The sequence below is a fragment of the Gracilinanus agilis genome, chromosome 1 (genome assembly GCF_016433145.1).
Source record: "Gracilinanus agilis isolate LMUSP501 chromosome 1, AgileGrace, whole genome shotgun sequence".
NCBI classification, from domain to species: domain Eukaryota; kingdom Metazoa; phylum Chordata; class Mammalia; order Didelphimorphia; family Didelphidae; genus Gracilinanus; species Gracilinanus agilis.
Genome location: NC_058130.1, coordinates 14944060 through 14962712, shown reverse-complemented (window position 1 = coordinate 14962712; position 18653 = coordinate 14944060). Strand labels below are relative to the sequence as shown.

Below are 18653 nucleotides of genomic sequence, written 5' to 3'. Positions count from 1 at the left end.
TGAAAGGAAAGCCCAGTGACGGAGTTTCTCTTGCATCCCACAGGAGTTTATTGATGTGGAGGGGAGGGGAATGTGGCCACAGCAGTGCTTTAGGAAGGTCCCTTTGGATTCTGTGTGGAGCTTGGATTGGAGAGTGGAGAGAGTTGAGACAAGACTCAGGCAGCCTTTTGTGTTGTATATTTGTGTGTATGTGCATAAGTATCTACTATAGTAGGGACTTCTGAATTACATACAAATGTGCCCTCTGAATGTATGTATTCTAGATATGTATATCATACAAGTAAAAAGTGAGTATATGTGGACATGTCTGTCCAATAGAAGGTAAGCTCCTGTTGGCAGCAGAGATTGTTTCATTTTTGTCTATTTTCAGGGGCCCAGTACAAGACTTGCCACTTAGTCACTGAATAAGATGCTTATTGGTTCATCTTTCCTTGGGAAGAAAAGCTACATCAATAGTGGTGGCCGGCATAATTCATTCACAAAGCATCCACAAACAAACAAAACTAATTTTACTGGACATCAGCCTTTTTTACTTTCAGACCTTTGACAAAGCCTACCAATAAGCAGCTCAGTTAACTGGTTAGAGCTTTTTTTCTTTCTTGACTACCACTTGGCTGTAATTCTAAAAAATGTGTTGAACTAACCAAACAGCCAGGGGAGGGGTGGAAGAGGAGAAGCAGAGGGCAGGAATAGACTTGGCTGTAGGAATGATTTGGGAATGACTGGCTAATTAGTCTTCCTCTCAGTAAGTATTGGTAGACTCCGTTACAAATAAAAATGAGTCTTGGAGACTTCATACTAAATTTATTAAGTGTGTATTAGTAAGGAGAAGAAAGCGAGAAATAAGGTTTCCAGCCTTTCTAACTTAACCTCCCTGGCAGCAGTTGCAAATTGTAGTTCCTGGATTTGGTGGCTGCTTGGCCAGAGATGGTTTTCATAGATAAGTGCTGGGATAGCTGGGAGAAAACTCCTTTCACAAACCCCAAAAATGGCAGAGCGAGACTGCTGGCTTTTAAAGCTTCATCTGAACCCTTCCCCTAAGATTTTCTTCTTCTTTTTTTTGAAATTATTTTTTTATTTTGAATATTTTCTCCTAGTTACATGTTTCATGTTCTTTCCCTCTCCCCCAAGCCCCCCCCCCCCCAAGCTCCCTTAGCCAATGCACAATTCCTCTGGGTTTTACGTGTATCATTGATCAAGACCTACTTCCATATTATTGATAGTTGGACTAGAGTTATCGTTTAGTGTCTACCTCCCCAATAATATCCCCATCAGCCCATGTGATCAAGCAGTTGTTTTTCTTCTGTGTTTCTCCTCCCACAGTTCTTCCTCTGGATGTGGCTAGTTTCCTTTCTTGTAAGTCCCTCAGCCTTGCTCTGGATCCTTGCATGGCTGCTAGTAGAGAAGTCCGTTATGTTCAATTGTACCACAGTGTATCAGTCTCCCCCTAAGATTTCTAACTGGCCAGAGTTTCACTTCACAGAGTTTGAGTCCCTCCCCGTCACATCTCTTAACTACTGCCAGTCAGGGACTTCACCTGCCATCCTGGCAAATTAAGACACATGATTCTGTGACGCTTATTACATGAGACTTCTGGGATCTGTTTGGGGCTTGGGGGTTCCCCCCAGACATTCAATTCACACAGCTCTTTGGAACGTGGCACAACCAAATCCTACACTGAGTTGCCTAGCTTTGTCACTGCTATAATAGGCATACTAAAATTTTGCTCTTATATACTGACTAGGTAATAATAACAGTAATGATCATTCTCATTTAAATAGTCACATGCAGACCTTAAAGTGGAATTTGGGAGGTTATTACCATTATTACCTTTTAGGAAATAGGGCAATTTAGATACAACTCCAATCCTCAGTGTGTAGATTACCTTGCTTAAAAGAACCAAGTACTCCCTCCTCGGTAGCAAGTGCCTTGGGTCTGGGGAAGATGCAGAGCAGGACCAACCTCATATTTCTGAATGCTGAATGGAAATTCACCAAAAAGTAGTCAGGGCTAGGATGCGAATCATTTAAAATCTGGAGAAACTGAGAAAGAGGAAGATTGCCTATAATCAGGGCTGATGTGTTTTTCTCAGTTTGTTTGTAGAAAGGGATGAGATGAGAAGAAATAGCCTCAGAGAGACCTTTGAGTTGTGAGCAAGATAGCCCATCAAGCTCTGAATGTGTTTTCTTCAGCTCTAGCATGTTCTCTATTTCACTGGGTTAGGGGAGGAATTGGAATGGGAATAACTTTTAAACCAACCTTAAAATTCAGGCTTTGAGATTCTTACAACCAGGTTCTTTTCAAGGCAGGCAGGAGGAAGTTGAACACATGCACTCACAAACAAGGAAGGTTCTGCTCCATTGGGAACTTACTTGGCTTTAAAAAAAAACAAAAAACAAAAAACAGTGCCAGCCTGGAAGCATTGTCAATTGTGGGGAAGTTGAAACTTGGGCAGAACAGAGTTTGCCTGGGAGTTGCCCAAATGCAAGGGTTTAAAAGAGTGGTAGCATGGTCCCTGAGAGGAGCGAGTCAAATTGAAAAGCATCCCATCAGGGTGACTTCAGGCCTCTTTGGGGTGCCTGATTCCTTGGAACCTTGCAGTTCATTCTTTTTGTTTGGACCTAATGCTTCTGACTGTTTCCCCCATGGTCCCGTGGGCCACCTCCTCTCTCTCAAATTGGCATATTTCTTCTGCCCTCAGGTGGCTCCAGAGCCTCAGGCTGGACAGTGAAAGAGGTGGTGGTGGTGTGAGGGCTGCTTTTTCAGAGAAAACTCACTGCTTCTTTTCCTGTCTTGGGGATAAGTGTAGCCTTCTGGGGCTACACCCTTCTTGGTGAGCTCTCATTCTCAGCTCACTGAAGAGCTTTGGCTTTGCATTCTTTTGCAAACTAACCTTTTCCTTATCTTAACTTTTTAAAATAAATTGTATATTTATGGTTATTCAAAGACAGAATATGTTTATTTCTTAATACTATATATTTAGTTTATGCGTTTCTGAGATTCTAAACTTTTTCTAGGTCATCTGCTGGCCTTTGCATGTCATCTGTGGCTTGGTGCCCCCATTTCCATTTCATTTCTTATGCCAACTCATGATATAGCAAAACCGCAATGGGGAAAGTTGCAGTGTGAAAGGGATGGACACCTGTGCATAGATGTATGCGTATGTATGCAAGTGTTGTTCATTCTGGTCTTTCTGATCTGTGGAATCCAACTTTGATACTGCAGTCTCTTTAATTCACTTTCCTTGTGTCACTCCTTTACTCACTAACCTTTAGTGGTTTTCTCCTATTTTTCAAAATATAATTTCCTTATCTTGACATTAGGGCTCCCCATAAGTTGACTTCTACGTACTTTTCCTGTCAGGAACATAAGATCATTTAGATCAAAATTGCACCTGGAGAGGTTAAGCAACGCATCCAGGATTCCACATTTCAAGAGATTAGCTTGGAGTCCAGGTTCTTGTCTGATGCTCCTTGTGGATTCTGCGTTCCAGCCGAATGGAACTTCTCTCCTTTACTCTCACCATCGTGCACTTCTCAGCCTCATCTTCACTGTTCAGAGTCCTCAATGTTTTTACTTACATCTATTTAATGCTTCATTCTGGAATTTTCCCCAGAGTTGAAATCAAGCTTCTTGGCTTGTGATTGGTCGACTGTTCTCTTCCCTTGGCCCGCTGCAGGGTGATGATGCGCATGTTGTCGAAGGTCTGTAAAGTGTATTAATGCACGTTGTGCCCCTTAAAGTGCATTTGCCCCCCTTTATCAGTGGTAGTGGTAGACAGCTCTTTGGGTTTGGCTAAACTTCTCTAAGAAATGGTCACTCACTTGTGTTTCTGTTCACGTCCCGTGTTCTGGAGCTGGTGGCTTGTTTTCAACAGGTTGGGTCATCGCTACTGTCAATACCGCAAGTGCCCTCAGCCTGGTTTCTGATGGATTCACTTTGACCTTTGCTCTTAACTATTTGTGTGGGCAGCGCACGGACATTGTGTAATGGCAGCTGTGTCTGGAACCAGTAGTTTTTGTTAAGAAGCAATCTCTCTCTTCCTGTTTGGGGACTGTGTTTGGTGCCTGCTATATGCAGGACCTTCTGACTGCCTTCTTGAAGAAGCTTTCCTGGCACAGGAGCTTCCAAACAGATCAGAAACATCACCTGTGCCACTTTTTAGCTCATTTTGCCCACCTTGTCAATTGGCTCCTAGGTGGAAGAGTGGTAAGGGTGGGCAATGGGGGGCAAGTGACTTGTCCAGGGTCACACAGCTGGGAAGTGTCTGAGGTCGGATTTGAACCTAGAACCTCCCATCTCTAGGCCTGACTCTCAATCCACTGAGCTACCCAGCTGCCCCTCTCTTTCTTTTAAAACAAACTCCAGTAGCTCCCTATTGCCTGTTGATTAAAGTAGAAACTCTGCTTGACCTTTGAAGCACTTCACAAACACTGTAGACCAACAAAACTAGTCTTAATTTTCCTCAAATGTGACATTCCATCTGAGCTGGGAAAGTCCTTTGTCCTCACCCACCTAACCCTAACCTTAACCTAAGCTCTTAGAATTCCTGGGTTTCTTCAAGACTCTTCTATTTGAAGCCCTTCTAGAACCTGTCATCCCAACCCAGCTACTCATACTTTCCCCTCCAAAATATCTTGTATCTATGTGGAAGGTATTTCTGTATGTCTCTTGGTTCTCCTGGCTAGAATGTAAACTCTTTGAGGGCAGGGAAATTCTCTTTTTCTTTGTATCTCCTACATCTAGCTTGGTGACTGGCATATATTGGGTGCTGAGAGGCAATTTAGTACATAGAACAGTAGATTTGGAGACTGAAAAACCTTGATTCAATCTTGCATTTGATCCTTAATCCCTGAATGACTCTCGAGAAGTCCCTCAAGCTCAGTGCCTTAGACAACTCCTTAGGGTTTATCTGCGAAGTCATGGGCTCAGTTCCCCAAATGAAATCACAGGTTCTTGATGTATTCATTTATTAAACTTCCACTTTATTGGACCCCAAAAGGACTGACTAAATATTAGTATTTCCCTTTTGCGATAGGCTCTGTCCCAGTTCCATCTCCCTTTAAATTGTTAGGCTGAATACAAACCTCTCTAAGAAGTTTCATTAAACGAATAGCTTGTTTAAGATAGATTCTAGAATTTAGGGTTGGAAGGAGCTATAGAAATCATCTAGTCCAATCTTCATTTTATTATTTTTTTTAAAGTTCAACCTACTAATTCTAATGAAAGAATGAAAAATCATTTAGTAACTCTTGCTGTGTGTGTAAACTCTAAAGTGAGACTTGGGAGATAACCATGGAAAAGTGGGGTAGTTCCTGCTCCCAAGGACTTTACCCTGTATTACAGAAAGACAACACTTCGAGGAGTCGGTTGTCAGCCTGAAAACAAGGCCTGGCGGGCCTTAGGATGCAGGGACAAAGGCAATACATCTTTTTATATGTAACTTAAAACATATTGAACCCTTTGACAATGTGAAGGACTTGGGTGGCAGGAAGACATTTTTTCCTGGGTCTTGGATAACTGTGGCTACTTTAAAAAAGTTTTCACATGGTTAAGTGCGATTTTTAAAAATGTAGTGAGGTTAAGAGACACATCCATCTTTTTCATTAATAAAAGTTCAGAGAAAATGGAGTGATGCCCCTTTTGGGGGTGGGGTGTGTATGTGTGTTTGTGTTTCCATTTAGAAACCATGACAGCACAATAAATATTGTGGCTCCGACGTCCGGTCTTCTCTGTTGTGAGCAGCGCTCCCCGTTTGCAGGTCCAAGGTGACTCAGCTTGTGCTGCCCTCATTAGTCATTTCCCTCCATGTGGGCAGTTGCTCCCTAGAATATAGGCCAGTGCAGATTTCGAATTTATTACCACCAACATATCATCTACATGATGATAACTGGGACGCCATCATGGTCTCTGATTGAGGTTGCATAGAATTTGCATTAGAAACTATTTGTCAGCTTATGTCCTTCCCGTCTTCGGCCTTGGCGTCCCCCCACCCCATTACCTGTAGGGTACCCCCACACACACACACACACACACATCTCCAGGAGATGGAGAAGAGAAATGACCTGCCTCTCCAGATAAGGGCCAATGTAGAAAAGTGCGATGGAGATAAGTCAGGGACCTGCAGGTGTTCAGAGGACGGAGAATCGGGGAAAACCTCAGCAAGGAGTTACTGCTCGTGCTGGATCTCAAAGGATTGGCAGAGGAGAAGGGCATTCCAGGTGCAGAGACGTGGGTGCAAAGCCTGACAAATAAAGGAAGGGCCGAGAGCTTGGTTTGGCTGGAACATAGAGTTCATGGAAGGAAACAGGAAGAGGAGGCTGGGAAGGCACATGAAGGTGAAGGGGGTTGGGGCTGTGGCCCTAATTAATTCTGTTTCTATTTGACTTTTGAAAATCTTGTTGCCACTCTGCTTCAGTTCCCCCATTTGTAAAATGAGAGTATTATGCTTGGTTGTCACCACAGTCCCTTCCGACTAAAAACCTTCCAGTTGGGCAAATTAAATGCCATGCCAGTCAGATGAAATGTTAGTAAAATACTGAGATTGGTGATGTCATCGAATTGGCGCCTCTTTCCAGGGCACAGACCAAAATCTCCCTGTGAGCACCGGCCTAAGCGGCCCTTGTTCTCCGCTCGCTCCAGGGGCTCTCCTCAGGCCATCTCCTCTTGTCCTTTTTTCCTCATTCTGTGGGCTGCCTTTTTTTCTCAAACATCTGATGCTCTAGAAAGTACAGGTTTAGAACTGCAGGGACCTTGGAGATCCTCAGCTTCTTGAAGGTGGGCATCATCTTGTCTTCGAGTCTGTATCCCTTTCCCGCTGCCTGGAAAGGAGCGGGCTCTCCTCAGTGCTGCTTGCTTGGCTGTGTTACTTTTAAAAAGGATGAAGGCTGATATTATGAGGAAAAACAATATTTTAATTAGGCCCATGTTGATAGAATAAAATCGACCACGCACCTGTAAAAAATTCAAATTGCCACCTCAGCCATTTTGTTCCATACCTTCCCTATTCCTCTCCTTCCTCTAGGAGTGCTCAGGTAGCAAAAAAAGGAAGTTAAAAGCGACTTCCCAATATTTAAAGACGTGCTTTGCCTTGAAGACGTCATCCAAAACAGGAAGCCCTTGGACCATGGGAAATGTGGTTTCAAAGTCCTCCACATGTCCACAGGAAGTTTGTCAAATACTTTTAAATGGAACCCCCAGAAATTCTAAATAACACAGCTGGTCATCGTCTCTCAGCTGTTCTTTGACGCTGTGTACTGGCCATCAGTGCGCCGCAGGCTCCTTCTGACCCATCACGTGTCCTCGTTGTCCTCGGTCTGTCAGATTTCAGTTTTCCACAGACTTTTGTGTCCCACATCTCACAGCCATTTGGGAACACTGGCTGGACATAGTTATTAAAAAGATTTGGGGGAGGAGTTTGGAGTCTTGAGGGGGTACCTTTGTGTCATTCTGGGCCAGTCTCATCTGCTTGTCCTGCCTGCCCCTGGTGGACAGCCTCTGTCTGGCCGTTGGCATGTTGTATGCTGGGCTTTCCCTGCATGGGCCAGGCCAGGCTCAGGAGTGGTGATAGAGCTCTTCAGGAGGCTCTGCCAAGCTCTAGGACTTGATGCAGCCCGTACAAGGTTTCCTGAAATGTGGGGGGCCATCACAGACCTGAAGAGTACTTGATTGGACTCTAGGGAGATGGGTACTTGCAAGGCAGGGTCAGCAGATAGGTAGGAGCCCAGCCTGCCCAACATGTGCAAGGTGTGAAGGAGAGTAGTATAAATTTTAAGGCTGTAGAGGTATGGTGGTGCTGGGCCTTTAGCACAAGCCTAAGGGGGATCTGTTCCATTTATTTGTGGTGGTGTTGAGTCATTTCAGTCATGTCTGACTCTTTGTGACCCCATTTAGGGTTTTTCTTAGCAGAGATACTGGACTGGTTTCCCTTTTCCTTCTGCAGCTTATTTTCCAGATGAAGAAACTGAGGCAAATAGGATTAAGTGACTTGCCCAAGGTCATATAGCTTGTAAGGATCTGAGGCCAATTTGAATTCAAGAAGATGAGTCTCAAATTCTAGACCTGACACTATCCATTAAACCATCTAACTGCCTATTTATTAGGGGGTAATTTAAAGGGATATACCCAGAGATTTTTTAACCTTTTTTTTTTGTGACCCCCTTGAGCAGTTTGGTGAAGCCTGTGGACCTCTTCTCAGAATTATGTTTTTAAATACATAAAATAAGATGAATAGGATTACAAGAGAAATCTATTACATAGAAATACAGGTATTCCTTCCACACCACAGAAGTTAGGCTTACAGCACCCCCTTGATCTGGAAAATCCACATGAAATTTTTTTGGTCTTCCTTTTGTACAAAGACGTCTGAATTTTTTCTTTTTCTTTAATGGGGGTGTTTACAGGGTTAAGTATTTGGTAACAGGCTACATGTAGATTGAATTAAATTCATTAATTTTATTATTAAATAAGTAATCACTAACTTAATTGTTGTGGGGTTGTATAATTATATGATGAATATAAAATATTAATCAGTAATTAATATTAAATAAAAATGAGTTTCTAAAATTTTTGTGTTGTCTTCTGGCCTTTGAGTGTTGTTTGCAGTGTCTGCAAAACTGCCCCAAATTCCCATTTAATTTCTTATGCTGCCCCACACTATATCGAAACCATGATGGGGAAAGTTGTGATGTGGAAGGGATGCCTGAACAGTCATCAAAATAAAGAAATTGATGCATACTTTAACATATTAATCACCCTGTAGTGTATGTAGGGATAACCTTTGACAGCGACCCAGATCCATGATGTACTGACCAATGTATAGAACATGCAATAAGGTAAATGAAAAACAGGCCTTTGCTTAATTCATACTCTTGTCAGATTGGCAGGAGAATTCATAGCTCAGCTGTGGGATGCTGAATTTAAGAAAAGAAGATTCGTGCTCAGTTGCCCAGAAAGCACGTACTAAGCCCCACATTAGGTGCCAGACAAACCCTGGGTGCTGGGGACACAAATATAGCACAGCAAGTAGGCCCTCCTTGCAAAGAGCCACTTCTGTGAAGAGCTTTATTTTGAGACCTGAACAGATCCCACAGTTTGTATTTGATGGCAGTGGACTTCATTGTCTCATTTTGGAGCAATCTTATTTTTTTAATATATTTTTTTTTCTCCAGAGAGTTTTAAATTGTACCAAGAGTGAATCATTTTATTTTGAGTCAAGAATTGTCCTATTACCTGTTTGCAGTTGGACAGGTTGATTAGTTTAGATTCATTTGTCAAGTGTTTGATCATCAGTTTTGTGAATTAAGACTGCCTTGGGAGGAGGGACTGGCCCTTGGAAGATCTGGATTGACAGACTGGAATGTCCAAAACCAAGGAAATGGGATTCATAGGGATGTGTGGGTGCAGAACGTTATAGGGGGAAAGGTAAAAATGTAAGGAGCTAAAAGGTGCATGGGTTCAGTGGGATTCAGGCACTCTACCTGGCTCACGTTGGGTATGTTTGAGCTGAACTTTGACTTCTACCGTTATCTCTTCTCTGTTGCTGCCACCCCCTGATACAGGCCCTCATGCCCTCTCATCCGGACTATTGACTAGCTGCTGGGGGGTCTACCTGCCTCCACTCTGACCTCCTTTCAGTCACTAAAGTCATTTTCCTAAAGCCCAGGCCTGACTCTGTCACTGCTGTACTCATTAAACTCTGGTCTTTCCCTGTCACCTCCAAGATCAAACACAAGATGATCTGGTTTGGGCATTCAAACCTCTCTTCATGATCTAGCCCCCTCCTACCTTCCTAGTCTTCTCTCTCAGTACCCCTATATAGTTTGCTATCCAGTGACAGCGGCTTCTTTGCTAAGCCCTCCATCTCCTGACTCTCATGGCATTTTCGCTGGCTGTCCTCTGTGCCAGGAATACTTTCTCTTTTCATCTTGATCTCTTGGGATTTCCCATCTTCAAATGGAAGGGATTGTACTAGATGATCTTTATGTACTTTTAAATTTTTTATTGATTAATTAATTTAGAATATTTTCCCATGATTCCATGATTCATGTTCTTTTTCCTCTCCCCTCCCAGAGTTGACAAGCAGTTCCATTGGGTTATCCATGTATCATTGTTCGAAACTTATTTCCATGTTATTCATATTTGCAATAGAGTGATCTTTTTAACTCCAAACCCCCAGTCCTATCCCCAGCAACCCATGTGATCAAGCAGTTGTTTTCCTTCTGTGTTTCTGCTCCCACGGTTCTTTCTCCTCAGTCCCTCGGGATTGCCCTGGATCCTTGCATTGCTACTAGTAGCAAAGTCAGTTACATTCGGTTGTGCTACAATGTATCCCTCTCTGTGTACGACGTCCTCCTGCTTCTGCTCCTTTCACTCTGCATCTAGATGATCTTTAAAAGGGATTATTATCGTCACAAATTACAGTAAATCTCTAGTCCTCCAGGAAACACAACAGAAAAGTCGAAGTCCTCATGAATTATAAGCCGACTGAGAAAAGGATGACACAAACTATTGTCTGGAACAGTATCTCTTGTGGTTCACCTTTCAGTCAACACAAACCATTCTCTGACTTCTGGCCTTATCTGCGTTGGCACAGCCCATCCCCGCAGAGGAGCACGCAGGTCGTGGCTGCCCTTCCTCGGAGTACCATCGAGAACACTGGGCAGCTCCCCCGATGGGATGCAGTGCAATCTGCTCTCTTTCTTTTCATTTCTGGGTCCTGTTCGTGGCTCTTCCACGTAGATTGTATAAGAGAGCTCTGCTGGCGGGCTCTGGAATTATTAAGTAATCACAGAACTCAAAATGAGCTCTCCAAGCTCTGGCTATTCAGTGGAAGGTCATCATTTTTATTTGTCCTACTGAAGACACTGCTCTTCTCATTTCATTTTAAAAGTGATTGTGGGTAGACCATGCTAAGATAATAAAAACAATAGTTCTACATAATGAATTTTATTTACTGATTCAGTACTTATTTGATTATAAACTGCCCAAAAATTATTTTATAGAAATAGAAAAAATAATAACAATTCATCTGGAAGAACAAAAGGTCAAGAATATTAAGAGAATTAATGAAAAAAAAAAACTGTGAATGAAGGTAGCCTAGAAGTACCAGATCCCAAACAGTACTACAAAGCAAAAATCATCAAAACAGTTTGGTATTGGCTAAGAAATAGAATGGCAGATCAGTGGTTAGGGGTAAATGGCTATAGCAATTTAGTGTTCGATAAACCCAAAGATCCCAGCTTTGGGGATAAGAACTCAGTATTTGACAAAACTACTTGGAAAACAGTATGGTAGAAACTAGGTATAGACCAGTGGTGGAGTGCCGGGTCCTGCCCTCACCCCAACCCCCAGACCAAGTGCTGTGCCCCTCCCCCCATCCACATGCTGAGTATGCCCTGCCTCCCCCCTTACCCCACAAGGGAGGGAAAAAGCTCTTTTATTGGGCTGCTGAAAGGAGGGTTGGGTGAAGTGAAGAATGTCCTCTGTGAGTATAGAGAAGGGGAGCAGAGTGATCCAAGTACTCCACTCCCCTCCAGCTCTGGCATGAGCTGTGCACCTTCTCCCATGTGCTCCCATTGGGCTGATGGGCAGAGGGGTGGTGAAGAAATGTTATCCATCAGGCATGGTGGAGAGGGGGAGGGGAGCAATCTCACCCAAATCCCTCTGCCTTTTTCTAATAATGAACTCTGGGAGTGGGAGATGGAGAGGGAGGGTGGCCAGGTGCCCACAGAGAGTGCTCTGCAGGCCATCTTTGGCCCTCGTGCCATAGGTTTGCCGTCACTGGTATAGACCAATATCTCACACCAAGATAAGGTCAAAATGGGTATATTATTTAGACATAAAGAGTAATACTATAACATTATAAGTAAATTAGGGGAACATAGAGTAGTTTACCTGTTGGATCTGTGGAGAAGGGAAGAATTTAAGACCAAGAGATAGTGTTATAAGATTTAAGTGAATAATTTTGACTATAATTAAATTTAGAAGCTTTTGTACAAACAAAACTCATGTAACCAAGGTTAGAAGGGAAACAACAAACTGTAAGAAACGATGAATTTATTATTTCAGAATAACTTGGGAGAGTTACTCTAACACTCAGAGCCAGAAGAACAATTTAACATCAGTATTGTAAAGACCATCAACTGCAAAAAACTTCATAACTCTGACCAAGATCAACCATAATTCCAAAGGACCCATGTTAGGACATGCAATCCATCACCAGATAAGAGATCTGATGAATTACAATGTAGTCATAAACCTATTTGTTTCTTTTTGGGGTGGAGGGGTTTATAAGAGGCTAATTTGGGAATTTATTTTGTGTGACTATAAATATTTGCAATGAGTTTTATTCTTGGCTTTTCATTGGAAAAGAGAATATGGAATTGAAAATAAAATAAAATTGCATTTAAAAATACTTTTTGATACTTTTGGACTTGTTATTACTATTATCCCTTTTTATTTATATTCATGATATTTAGTTTTCTTCTTGAGATTTTTGATGATTTTTGTCTTTTTTCTTTAGTGACTTCTGTTGTTCACTTTCTGACTCCTTCCCATTTGAGGACAATTTCTCTGTGGGCTGGATCTCAGAGCTTTCTCTGCCCTCTCCTTTATAAATTCGTGGTTCTTCAGCCTCTTAGATCTCTGTCCCAAGGGAACATCAGATGGATCAAAATTGGCTCTAGCAAAATGTTGGGCTCTTTTCCTCAGTGCCTTCTTCTTAACTCCCTCTGGCCCTACTCTAGTTCCCTTAGTTCCACTGACATTCTTAGCTATTTAAATTTCCGTGGACCCTGGCAGTGGTGGGGAGTGTCAAATCCTAGTGTTGGACTAATGTGCAAGGGTATGAGTCCACTACAATCTTATGCTAGGAGTGAGGTGGACAGCGCCAGAGGGAGTGCTGGTGATTATGTTAGGCATTAGGGATTAGCCTTCTCTGCTCTGAGTTCATTGAATTTTTACCTTTTGGGGATTTTGGTGTCAAGGAGACTACTGAAGTTGCTTTATCCACTCGTATTTTGGAGAGGTATGGGAAGTCATGAGAATTGGATAAAATGCCTGATCTCCTTCTTGCTGGTCGTGTGCCCTGGAATTCTCAGGTTGCTGCATTTTGAAGCCTTCCAGGCTTCGGGGTATTGGAGGAGAAATAGATAGCAGATTTATGAGGACATAATGGCAAGAGCTCTATGGAATGGGCAGGCAGGGATGGCTTGTGATCGCTGTGGTTGGAGAGCACTCCCAAAGTGACGAGATCACAGGTCTCTTTGAGACTTTATATATGTGTATATATGGGTTCGTTGGACTTCTGTGATGGGTGAAGTGAGAAACGAATACAACAGTTTAAAAAAGGGGTAAGGTAGGGAACTGAGGCTAGAAGGGGATACAGTCCATTTAAAGTGACTCATCTGACTGGTTTTGTTATGCTTCCTTATTTGGAGACTATTAAAAATCAGCCTGAGCAGGTTCATTTGTTGGAGTGAATAAGTAGACTAGATCTAGTCTTTCTTGAGTTTTAGAGTAAAAGATGGTGCCCATCCAGAGCTTGTTAGCTGATGCTCCTGAAAGTGTCCAAGGGGAGATCTAGCTTTCAGTGGTCCCTTTTACCTTGTTATTTTTATTGGAATTAAATAGTAATTTCAAAGGGGCCAGAAAACTCTTCATTGTAACTGAGACACACAATTTGAATCAGCTGGTTTGGGGAATGCAAAATAAGACAGACAACCCGAGGTGGGGCAGACCTTAAGTTAGCCGCCTCTGCTACTCTCTGCTCTATCCACCCTGCTTTGCCCACCCCAAGTACTCTCTGGGCATGTTGCCATACTTCATTTCCCCCCATTTCAGTGACTGATAGCCCTCTCTCTGAATCTGCTTGCAGGCCGAGGCCAGGCTGGCAGCCAAACGGGCTGCCCGAGCAGAAGCAAGAGATATCCGGATGAGGGAGCTGGAGCGACAACAAAAAGAGGTAAGAGGAATTAGGGGGGAGGCAGAGGACATGAAGAGAAAGCCCCAATAAAAGGAGAGTCATCACATGCCCCGTGACCAAAACCAAATGAACCACTAAAGATAAAGATTGGCAGGTATCAGTGCAGGCGGATATCGTATGTGACATGAGGGATATTTGGGGAAGTCATTCATGTCAGGAAGTTAGAATGTGCATCTTGAGGCTTATGGAAATTGGGAAGATCAAAAATCTAACCCATCCTGGAACTCCCTAGCATTTTCCTTCTCCTTCATTTGACTGAGGCTTGGAAATTCCCCTATTCAGAGTTTTTGATGCCAGCTACCAAAGTGTCTACAACAGGGAAAAGATTCCTTTTGATGTTGGTGGTTGGTCTCTTGATTGTACCCCGGAAGAAATGCAATTTACAGCTCATTTATTGCCCCAGAATCATCTAACTCTCTACTCTGTGCCACTGAAATTATAGTGCCTGTGAGGCAGGTGGGCAGACGCTGCCCTTCGCTCCTTCTTTCCTCTCAGGCCAGTGGGACTTCTTCTATGCCTGGCCTGGCCTTGACTAATTAGCACTGGATTTGGGGTTCAAAAGTTGGAGGTGGTGCAGTGAATGAAATTGTTTGAAATAACATTTTTGCCTTCTTAGCACTCTCATCATTCCTATGATCGAAAATGGGGACAAATTCACAAGTGGATGGTAGGCCCAGAAAGGCATGCATGCAATGGGCACTTACTGACATAATGGAGTGAAGTACATCATGTACTAATTGTTTGCAGTGTGCACTGTGCAAGAATGTTGATGTGTGGAGGGGACACACCAGAGGGTCCCTCTGGGACCTCCCATTGATGCTGTGAACAGTCCTATGCAAGAAGGACTCAAGCCACGAAACATGTTTATACTGTAGCTCCTTTTGTGTGTGCGGATGTGAGTTGTTTTTTAGATCTTGGTCTCAATGTATTTTTGGTCTTGAATTACTAGGTTGGCGGGACAGTGTTTGAAGGATGATCCAAACCATTCTTTCTTCTAAAAATGTATTGGAGGTTTTGCTAATCTTGTCATTTTAGCTTTCTTAGCTTCATCTTTGTTTCAAGGCCCCTGCCCGTGTCCCCAAACCATATGCCACAAGAGGAAGCCATGAACCCAAGGAAGGCTTCCCAGTGGCAGCTGAGAAATACCACTTCCAGCTCTCTCTATTGCAGTATGTGATTGGCAGGCTTCCTGACCGCCTCCTGCTCTGAGGACTTAAGCTTCCCTAGGAATCAAGTTTGGTCTTTTTGAGCAATCTGAAAGTACAGTCAGGAGATTGATCAAGATTAGAATGTAATTCTACAGAATTATTTATAAGCCAAAACCTCCTTTACAACAAAAAGTAGAGGAGTTATTTTCTTTTTTTAGAGAATACACCCCCAGATTTCAGACCCTCGCGGTTTTCTCTTTGGGTACAAACATTGAATGTTTAGAAATTGCGAGAGGAGGAACGAGGAAGGACACTTCTTGGAATACTGAGAATAGTGGACTTCCACTAGCCTATTTTGTTTTGTTTTTCACATTCTCCTATTTTCAGTCTAGAAAAGTGAGAGAAATAATTGAATGTCACACATACACACAAATAACCATGAATGAGTGTTTTGGAACATCCCTGGGGGCTAACCAGAAATTTTCAAGTTACAAGTGTTCCAACATTTGCTTAATTAACCTGGCATGAGAAATGAAATATGGACTTTAATGTTCGTCAGTTCCTTTGAATTCTAATAATTTGCAGATCTTTTAAGATTTGGTTAAGTATTCGATATTTATTTATTAAGAGCAGAATGAGAGCCAGTGTGATGGTTTTCCTCAGAGGACCAGCCTTCTGCCTTTTATAAGTAGAAGCTGTGTAGTCCTCTTGATCTCACAGTGTGACCCAGGCAGCTCTCTAAGATTCTGAGTTACAGGCACATTGCTGGTTTGCCGTAGTGGAGGGAGCTTCCATATTGTGAATTCTCTTCTGGTTAGTCTCAGTCTCCTTCTCGCAACCAAATAAACAAAAAGAAAAAGAAGGAGTGGAATTAGAAGTTGATTTGTATCTGTGGCCACCACTTCAGATTTAAAAAGGCTCAGACATTATTGGCTGTCTGGGATTTTGCATGCTACTTGGGGAGACCACTTATCCATACAAAAAGAGGAAGGACAGCATTTCTCAGAGTTTTCCATTGAGCCTTTCAGATGCACCATATACATGACAGGCTCTTTGACCGGGGAGATTCTGGTGGATGGGGGATCCATCCAAATAAATGTCTTACATATTGATTTAATAGTGGTTCCAACCCTTCTAGCTATTTCAATGGCATCTGCTCTCTTAAAAATATACTTGTGAGAAAACCATGCTTTTCCCCGTCTCTCACAACTTGTTTTCTTTCTCCTGGGCAAGCTGGTCATTTCTGAGTCTGAGCTCCACCTCTGCTGCTTAAATTCACTGTCCTGTTGCATTTTTAAATTAATAGTTTCTGGTCTTGTTGAAGTCTCTGGTACTATGTAACTGATGTTTTTGCAGAAATGCTGATTGACTCCTCATGAAGCGGTGTTTTGCCAGAAATGTTCACCTTTAACCCCAGAGCCTTCCATTGCTGGATGACACCATCCAAGACCTGATCCTAAAGCTCAGTTATCCAAACCTCTCCATTGTGGGAAATGTTGAAAGGGCCGGCCGTTTTGCTGTGGTCAAGCTTAGCTTTGCTGAACCTATGTGTGGGCATGTAGACCCACAGGCCCTCTTCTTTCTCAATCACTAACTTTCCATTTATTCTCTCCTTTCTCAGGAAGATGCAGAAAGGGCCAGGTACTCTCACCGGTCCAGTCACCACCGTCCCCACCTGGTTTGTAATACCATCTGTCTATATTATCCCTTTTCTTTGGACTTCTCTCTTTAAATACTCACCACAAACCTTCGTTTCGTTTTCTTTTTGTCATCAGGGAGTCGAGGACGTGTTGTCCCCTCGAAATATTGGCAGTCACAGGGTTCGTATTTGCACCATCTATATTGCAAGAGCCAAAGCTTGTTTGTGTTAGCTTTCAGAAGAATCAGTGCATGAAGAATCTGGTGGCTTAGCTTGTCCATTTTTTTTCTGTCTTGGAGAAATAATCAAAATCTGATTCAAATAATGATTTTTAAAAAACTATAAGCAATCAAGTAAAATGATGTTTAATCAAATATTTTCTTTTTTTAAACATTTCTTTCCTGTGGTCTGATTCTTTTGGAGACTTATGTATGACTTGGGAAAACTCTCAAAGTAATTGCAAGTGTGTTTGTTGTACTTATAATACTGTTGCCCTGATTGGAACTGCATGTTTGAGACTTTCCCCTTTTTTAATGAATTCATGGTTGTCCTATTTCTTTGATTCTTGTAAAATGATGTTTTTGATTACACATTGTCATTGGGTTTCTTCTCAAAAAGCTTGAAGTGAGGTTTAGATCTTCCCTCCTGGAAGATGGCAGGTTCCCTGTGATTTCCCCACAAACTGTTGTTAGTTCATCTCAATACACCAGTTTTCTAGTCAGGGCCAGAGAAGTTAGTTGTTTGTATTTTTTTCTGAACAGTCGCCATTTTCCTTGTGAAATGTAGCTCAGATTTTGGCCAGCTAAATTTGGGGGAGCAGTTTTTGCAAACAGCAAGTAAACTGGAAGGCGTTATAGGAATCCAAGTGTGTTCTTCTGTTGTAAGACATACCAGTTTGCTTCTTCTTACTAGTAAGTTGCTTCAGGCTCTTCGGCTTGCTGGTTCCTTGTATTTTTTGCTGCCACGTGGCCCCAGCAGTATTTGACTATGTATTAGCCTGCATTATTGATAAAAGCAGCACTTAATTTACTTTGTTTCATTTTTAAATATTTTATAAAAATCATTGAAACCGTGGTTAAACGGAAACTGCCTGGTGTGATGGGGAAGACATGAGCCCCCTTTGGGGCCTTGGCTGTAATAGCTGTGGGTGCGCTTTGAGGAATAATCACACCATTCTAGGCCCTTAGAGTTAACTGGTCCCTGACAGAGAAGAATGTGGGTAAGTAAGCTGCTGCTGTTCCTTAAACATCACCAAGACTCTTTTAGTGACACGGGAACATGGAGCCCCGCTCAGGATCAGATGCTCCTCCATGAATGCCCAGTGATCTAGACGAGACTGGTCTGGAAACTCTAGACCTGAAGTGGTCCAGATACAGGTTTAGCAGCTGTGTGGCAACTCCCCTGGGTGCGGGCCACTTCTTGGGGTGGATGTGGCAATGAGGGAAAAGACCACAGAGTTCTTGCTTTGTACTTGTTATATTCTGAACGTTCCCCTCCTGTCTGCATTCAGCAGTCCCTGGAAAAGGAATGGCCTTGTACGTGAGGGAGGTACGTCTCCAGCAATGGACTGACCCAATAAAGGAGTGCTGGGAGACACATTGCCGTTCCGGGGTGGGCTCGCCCCTTTTCGGAGAGCGGTGCCATTAGCTGTATTTTCATAAAATCTGCAGAAAGTCTGGGTGGCTACAAAAAATGGCAGAGAGAAGGGGAGAGAACCCTTCAAGCTTTCAGACGTGCAGAAACCACAGTACTTAGTCAGCCTAGAAAAGAAGCATTCTGAATGCATTAGTCATGGTTTCATGATTGTGTGAAGCATATTTAGACCAATGGCAGACTTATGGAGATAATTTTCTAAGTGCTCAGAGCCCCCCTTAGAGTTCTG

General features: G+C 42.8%; 1 protein-coding gene across 1 annotated transcript in view; it reads left to right on the top strand.

Moving 5' to 3' along the window:
- LRRFIP2 (LRR binding FLII interacting protein 2) overlaps positions 1-18653 on the top strand; it is a 66602-nt gene that overhangs the window by 6497 nt on the left and 41452 nt on the right. The window contains exons 2-5 of the mRNA XM_044675548.1: positions 13877-13963; positions 14601-14651; positions 16754-16810; positions 16908-16952. Of these exons, the coding sequence (XP_044531483.1) occupies positions 13877-13963; positions 14601-14651; positions 16754-16810; positions 16908-16952 (240 nt within the window). The remainder of the gene's footprint in view (positions 1-13876; positions 13964-14600; positions 14652-16753; positions 16811-16907; positions 16953-18653) is intronic.